The sequence below is a fragment of the Alexandromys fortis genome, unplaced genomic scaffold (genome assembly GCF_014885135.2).
Source record: "Alexandromys fortis isolate MF-2015 unplaced genomic scaffold, M_Fortis_MF-2015_v1.1 scaffold_21, whole genome shotgun sequence".
Taxonomy (NCBI): Eukaryota; Metazoa; Chordata; class Mammalia; order Rodentia; family Cricetidae; genus Alexandromys; species Alexandromys fortis.
In genome coordinates, this window is record NW_026067905.1 from 7,282,124 (window position 1) to 7,289,535 (window position 7,412).

At 45.8% G+C, this 7,412-nt stretch overlaps 1 protein-coding gene across 1 annotated transcript; it reads right to left on the bottom strand.

Annotated features, from left to right (window-relative positions):
• Positions 1–2,393: 2,393 nt before the first annotated feature.
• Pde6h (phosphodiesterase 6H) lies at positions 2,394–7,152 on the bottom strand. The gene is made up of 3 exons (XM_050135232.1): positions 7,019–7,152; positions 5,185–5,225; positions 2,394–2,570 (listed from the first exon to the last, which is right to left on the bottom strand). Exons 1-3 carry the CDS (start codon positions 7,150–7,152, stop codon positions 2,494–2,496), a joined length of 252 nt encoding a protein of 83 aa, XP_049991189.1. The 3' UTR covers positions 2,394–2,493.
• Positions 7,153–7,412: the final 260 nt, after the last annotated feature.

Below are 7,412 nucleotides of genomic sequence, written 5' to 3' on the forward strand. Positions count from 1 at the left end.
CCCAGGCCCTCCTATAGCATTGTTCTGAGCCTTCCCCACCCTGGCTGTTGGACGCGTGTGTGTGATGGTTGGTTGACTATCTTTCTTGACTAGCGGAGAGATAGCTAGGGAATTAGGAAGGCATATGTCTGGGTGTGTCGGTGATAGTGTGGCCTGAGACACAAATCCTGTAGGTCTGAGATAGTGAACCGCTCAGTCCCTTGATAAAATCATAATCTGATAGTGTACCCAGAGATGCTGGAAGTGGGGGGTAGGGTCTAGTTGGAGGAAGTGAGTCAGTGGGGTACCCTTGGGGTCTACATCTTCCTGTATCCCACCGCTCCCTTTGCTTTCCCTTGAAGGTGTGAGCTGCCCCACCACCATGGACTGACTTCTCTAAAACTGTGCAACAAGACATGGAATTCCTTCAAAGTCTTTTCTCAGGTGTTTGGCCACCACTTGAAGAGAAGCGGATAACCCAGGCCCCGTGCTGCAGGAGGTTTAGTCGATATTACTGTTTCATCTTTAGAAGAAAAAAACCCTCATCTACAAAGTAAACAAAGTGTGGACCAGGGCCTCACCCGGCTGGTGGGTTAGACCTCCCTGCCTCAAAGACACCGCAGCTGGAGGGGCAGACCAAGGGGCCGCTGTCAGATGCCAAAGCAACTCAAAGTGTCTGGAGGGAAGAAGGGGAGGGGAAGGGGGTTCCTGCTGAAGGTGGAAGCTCCCACCCCCATGGCCCCTTCATTAAACACTTCTACTTTCCAGTTTATCTTTCGCCTTTTGGCTCCTCCTTCTGGCTTTATTGTTAGAAGATCATTTGGTAAGTACGAAATAATTAGCATGGAGCCTGCTGTAGAAGACAATCTCCTGAGGGCCGAGCCCCCTCCTTTTCATGCTTAGGTGTCGATTTTACCACTACTGTGACCCTCAAATGATGGAACTGAGACAAACTGGAGGGTCCACAGGGTGAGTTTTACACCCAGAAGTACAAAGCAATTTAGTGGCGGAGCCGGGACAGAGGTCTGGCCTTTTCTTGCTGTCCTTCCCTTCTCTTTTCAGTTAGTTTGCTCCATTCTTTTACCACAGATTACAAAACTGCAATGAAGAAATGGACGCTCTCAGAACCAAAGCACAAAGCCAGAGGCCGTGTTCGCATTGCACAATTCCTCAAAGGTGTTGTGGAAAGACAGCTATGTGCACACTGCGTTTGACACAACTCTGGGGGGAGACGCAGCTTCTGCATCTGAGACGAACTTCACAGCACAGGGACTCTTCGCACTGGTGATTTCTGAGTGATTTGTTACAGAAGGCGGTTGGTGGATGTTTGAATAGCCGGTGACTCTCAGCTCGAGCCACTGTGTGGAATAATGCTGACCAAGGACAGTATGAAAGGGAACGCTCTGGAACCAGAGCCCTGGAATGGAAGCTCGCATGGTGAGGGTTGTGAGTTTAAGTCTTCAGTCTTCCAGACTAAGAGCAGCAGGAAGCCCCTATGATAACATGATTCAATTAAAGTATGTGATTTTTTCCCCATTTGCAAAGCAGAATTACTGCTTGACTCTTTTTTTAATTTATTTATTTATTATGTATACAATATTCTGTCTGTATGTATGCCTGCAGGCCAGAAGAGGACACCAGACGTCATTACAGATGGCTGTGAGCCACCATGTGGTTGCTGGGAATTGAACTCAGGACCTTTAGAAGCTTGACTCTTAAGACTAGGCCGTTTCGTAAGCCCTGCACCTACTTCCTGTTAGTGCCACGCCCCCTTTAGATCTTTGCTTGCAGTGGTTAGTACAGTGACTACTGAATCAGAAAGGGGCACACGAGGCCTCGCCCCTCTCCACGATCTATAAGCAGTTAACATTTTCAAGGGGAGAAGGTGGCACCCCTCCACAGTGGTGTGATTGCCTGTAAGTCGTCTCTGCTCCAGGAAACAGGCCCTTACTCAGGGTGGGTCCTGGAAAGAATCACAATTAAAGCTTCCAATTAAATAAATTCAACTTGAGTGGAATTGTTTCTTATATGTCACTGATGTACTGATGCCCTAGGAGAATTGGAGGTGTTTGCTCAGATCACCCCAGGTACAGGTACTATATCAAATATATATATAGAAAGTTGATCTCACACTGTAGGTCAAGCCAGCCTGGAACTCACTATGTAGCCCAGGCTGACCTGTACCGATCCTCCTACCAGAGCCTTTCAAATCTACTAATGTTATCCTATAATCCTACTGCTAATATAATGAGTGTCTAATCTACATTTAAACAAAATATAGAGAAATGTGGATGACTTCAAAGCATCAGGTAGAGAAAGTATGAAGTTCAAAATGCCCCAACAAATGCCTCTTTTTTAACCCTTGAAACTGAACTGCCCTGCAAGAAAGAACACACACAGTAACTCATGGGTAATGACCATATATGTCAAAGAAATTCCTTCCAAATACTGGCTCTCAAGATGTAAAAACATCCATAGCAGATGCTCTTGAGAGAAGCTGAGCCTCTGGACTCTTCATATAATCCCGAACTGAGCGAGTTCGTGCAGTTCCAGGTGGCTGAATGCTTCCCAGGGACAGATCACTGTGATGTCTGCAAGAGACAGGAGAATATCTCAGCCAAGCCCTCATCCAGAGGAGGAGCCCCTCCTACAAGAGGAAAAGACACCCTCCAAACAGCTACGCACACACCCCTCTATTCCTGGGAAGGTGTGTGGGATGGCCCTATAGCCAAGAAGGATGCAAACAGTCACATAACTGTTACACACACACGCGCACACATACACCTGGGTATTGGGTTCATTTTGTACTCTCTTTAGGGAGGAGATGGAAGCTCACTGCGTCTCCCAAAAGCTAAGCCACCAAGAGGAGCATAGAGTGGAATTCTCATCAGGTCAAGGATTGAAATGAGAAGTGGGACCCTTCTAAGTTCCCATGGTTTGGATGGACTATTCACTAATCCGAGGTGAGCTTCTCACGGAGGCTCTTTATGTTTCCAGATGTCTGCATCAACATGTACAGAGAAACAACCTCAGAGCATCATCTGGTCATGTCTCTGGTTCGGGGAAGATGGCATTTCTCCTGTCTCCAGAGAAGATGGCTCTAGCCAAAAAGTACACTTACATAGATGGGGCTCAAACCAGGGCAAAGACCCCAGGCCTTGCCCCAGTGGGAATCTCTTTGCCTCTTTCCAGCGGGGAATTTACCTATCCTCCTGTGCATGTCTAAATTTACCTGAACATAATACAAAAATAATCTAAGAGCAACAAGTAAGTTTTAAAAAATAGCATAGGACCTACTTAAGATCCAGGGTCACATGTGTCTACAAAGTTGAATGCACTGGTTACAGTGATTGGTACCATGTATCTAGTGTACTAGACAAGTCCAAAATTTACATCCACCAAAAACTGTGACTATGCACACACACACACACACACACACACGTGAGCTCAAACATGAACACAGAGCAATTTTAGTCATTAGTGTTAATACCTGAAAGAAATCAAGATTTCTTCAATAGAACACACTCATAAAATAAAATGTTATTATCAGGAGCCATTAGAGGTGAAGAGATAATTCAGTTGTTAAGAGCACCAGCTGCTCTTGCAGAGGTCTTGGGTTCAGTTCTCAGCACCCAGTGTCTCACAACCATCTTTGACTCCAGTTCCAGAGCATCTGGTGCCCTCTTTTTGGCCTCCACTGAGACCGGGCACACACAGGCATAAATGTAGACCAGTAAGCACACACATAAAATGAAATAAATAATGAGCTACTGAACCATAAGAATGCAGAAGTCACATGAATAAATATTGCCAAATGGAAGAAACCGGGACAGGAAAGCTAAATACTGTATAATTCTAACTCAGTATCATTTCAGAAAACGTAACAGTAATACCCAGTTTAAAACAAGCCTGCGGTGTCCAGAGGAGTACAGTTGGGGAAGGAAGCCATTCTCCAGTAGAGGTGAGGAAATGTGTGGGACAATGAAATGACGACAGTTACGCAACCTTACACGATTACTAGGAGCCTTAGAGCCATATGGCACCAGTAAGCCTCAAACTAGATGTGCTAAGGACTTTTGTCAAGATATCGAGAATGATTGACAGCAGCTCATTGCACTCGGCAAACGTGCCAGACTCGTGCCTTATGTTCATTTCTGGGAAAACAGGAGTGATGGTGGTATGAGTTCTCTGACCCAGCTGCGAAAGTCTTCTGCAATCTAAAACTTCTTTTAAAAATAAGTGTCAATTTTTTTAAGGACACCTATAGCAACTGCAGTCAGTATCTAGTGAAGGAAAACAGTCCGGCCAACTAAAAGGATTTGCATGAGATACACTCAGGGTGTGCAGCCCTGTTCTTGGTGTTGTGTGCACCCACATCCTAGTGCTATGTGTACTCCCGTTCCTGGTGTGATGTGCACCCCTGTTCCTGGTGCTATGTGTACTCTTGTTCCTGATGCTATGTGAACCCTTGTTCCTGTTGCTGTGTGCACTCCTGTCTGATGTCATGTGCACCCCTGTTTCTGATGCCATGTATACCCCTGTTCCTGATGCCATGTGTACCCATGTTTCTGTTGCTGTGTGTACCCCTGTTCCTGTTGCTGTGTGCACCCCTCTTCCTGTTGCTATGTGCACCCCTGTTCCTGTTGCTGTGTGCACCCCTGTTCCTGGTGCCATGTGTACCCCTGTTCCTGTTGTTATATGCACCCCTGTTCCTTCTGCCATGTGTACCCCCTTCCTGATGCCATGTGTATCCCTGTACTGTGGGATGTGAAGAAGAGGAACTTGGTAAGGAGTGGGTTTCCAGACAGACTGCAAGGGCTCTCTAGACTCTGCCACATTTTCCAATTCCGCAGACTGTGGCTTCACACTGCCACTCAGTCTGCCTCAGATTCCTCTTCTGCAAAGTGGAGTTGGAATGGATCAACTCTATGAATCTTACATCTCACAACCCTACAGCTGACTGCAGCATGCCCTCAACGGCTGTTAATAAAACAACAGCCTCATTAGACCTCACACTTTGGTCTCTTCGCATGTCTGCATGTAGGCAGACACATACTTAAAAGGTTAAGTTAAACCCCCACCTATCTGTCTCCAAAGGATCCCTTGTTGTGGGTGTTGTAACTCTAAACCGTCCCTTGAATCTTGAAGTTTCTGCAAAGAGGAAACTTCAAAGCAGCATGCTCACTTCAAGGTGTCAGAGCTCACCTGTTCCTAGCCCCTCCATGCCTGGGATGTCATCTCCAAACCTACGCAAAAAACAGATGGATAAAGCAGACATTAGCTGAGGCCAGAGGTGAAGGACCCTGAGGTTACCCCTGGGAAGGTTTTTTCACTCAAAGGAAAAGAAGTCCTAAATGTTTTATCTGAGAAACTTTCATCCACATTGAACTAGATCCAGGATCTAGCTCAGTATATCCTTACTGGGGAGTGGGTGTACTTGAGACATAGCATAAGACAAGAGGGTGGCCTTGAACCTGAATTATTGATTCTTCTGCATCCCCAGAGTTCTGGGATTACAGGCATGAGTTCACACCCACTTTATGCAGTGCTGGGAGCTGAAAAGAGGGCTCCCCACAGGCCAGATAAGTACTCTATAACTGACCCCCCAGTTTCATTTAAAGATTGTGTGTCTGTCTGTGCCTGTCTGTCTGTGTGCCTCTATGTCTGTCTGTCTCTCTGTATGTATCTGTCTGTGCCCGTCTGTCTGTGTGATGTATGTCTGTCTGTCTCTCTGTATGTATCTGTCTGTCTGTGTGTCTGTCTGTCTCTGTGTGTTTGTCTGTCTGTGTGTCTGTGTTTGTGCCTGTATGTCTGCCTGTCTCTGTGTGTGTATCTGTCTGTCTGTGCATTTGTCTGTGTATCTGTCTGTCTATATCTGGGTCTGTCCACGTGTCTGTCTGTTCAAACACCATGGTGTGCATGTAGAGGTCACATGACAACCTTGTGGTGTTAGTTCTCTCCTTTCACCTTTATGTGGGTGGGCTCTAGGGATTGAACTTTGAACCGTTCGATGGCCTAGGAAGTACCTTTACCCACAATACCATCCTGCCAAGCCTCAATCTTCATTTCTTAAATATAGAGATGATTAAGCAGTAAGATATCAACATTTAATTAATCTGCACGCTGGGCATCACATTAGGCACAGAAAATAAAAGAAAAACCAAATTTTCTCTCAGTGATCCTGGTCCAAGTGTAGATATAAATAAATAAATGTAACGTAAACTAGCACAAGTTATGATGGCTGAAGGCATCCTAATATAAACACGGAAGTGATGATGAAATTTAAGTATCAGTAAAAGATAAATGAACTTTTATTTCATTTATCTGAGGAGTGCGCTGGGAATACATTTTTTCCAAATAGCAATATAGAAAAACAGAGGACTGAAGAAATAAGACATGAAAATAAACAAAAAAAAATCAACAACAGCAGAAACAAAACAAAACCCAGTGTTCCTTCGAAATGACTAACGGTTCAGAATTCCAGGTTAAAGCACAGGGTCTGTCTGCGTAAAAGAACAGAGAGGGAGCTGTAGAGATGGCGCCACAGTTAAGAGCGCTTGCTGCTCTTGTAGAGGACTCAGTTCGTTTCCTACTTGGGCGCTCCAGATAGCCTGTAATTTCAGTTCTGAGAATCCAGCGCTTTCCTCTGGCCTCTTCTGGAACCTGCGCTCAAATGCATATACCCACACACAGACATACCATATGTAAATATAATTAAAATGAAATAAGTTTTTTTAATTAATTTTTAAAAAGACTGGACAAGAGAAATCTGGAAGGTCAAATCCAAGGTCATTATGAAAACCTCTAGTTTCCTTTTGAAACTGGCCGTTCTCCTGGGGGCGTTACAAGGAAACACGAACAGGATTCAACACAGATGGGCTACAGAGGATAATGGAGGGCGGGGGGGGGGGGGGGGGGGGGGGGGGGGGGGGTTCTGTGAGTCTGTGTGATAGAGCACCATGATCAGTACGTTCTCAGGACTAAAGCCATCTGTGGGAACGGAAGGCGACAGGCCCCTTCCTCCTCACCTCACACTTACCCTTTCACGCCTTTCTTGGGAGGCTTGCTCTTGAACTGCCGGGTCTGTCTCTGTTTGAACTTGGGGGGACCTTTGCGCGGGGTAATAGGACCCTGGCTCGGTGCTGGAGGGCCCAGAGCAGTGGTGTCAGCCATCTTGGCCGTCCCGGGGTGGCTGCTGTGCTTGCAGGCTCTCTGGAGAGTGGAAGAAAACGAAGACCTTGGGAGTCAGAAGAACTGTTAGTTATCATAGCTTTGAGCACTGTGAGCTTGGCCTTTTGTGTTGACACAGGCAAACCAGGAGAAATTTCTTTAGAAAACATGACATAAAGCAATGGAGGTATTCAGGAGAGTGCAATGGTCTGTCAACTAAGAGATTTTGAAATAAAAACTATAGAGTTATGATGGTTGGGGAC

What these genes read in the sequence shown, in the direction of transcription:
- Pde6h (XM_050135232.1), bottom strand. Translation starts at nt 7,152, where the DNA reads ATGGCTGACACCACTGCTCTGGGCCCTCCAGCACCGAGCCAGGGTCCT. An exon ending in CCCAAGAAAGGCGTGAAAGG is followed by an intron (nt 5,226 to 7,018) that starts GTAAGTGTGAGG and finishes TTTTTTGCGTAG; the next exon opens with GTTTGGAGATGACATCCCAG. An exon ending in CATGGAGGGGCTAGGAACAG is followed by an intron (nt 2,571 to 5,184) that starts GTGAGCTCTGAC and finishes TGTCTCTTGCAG; the next exon opens with ACATCACAGTGATCTGTCCC.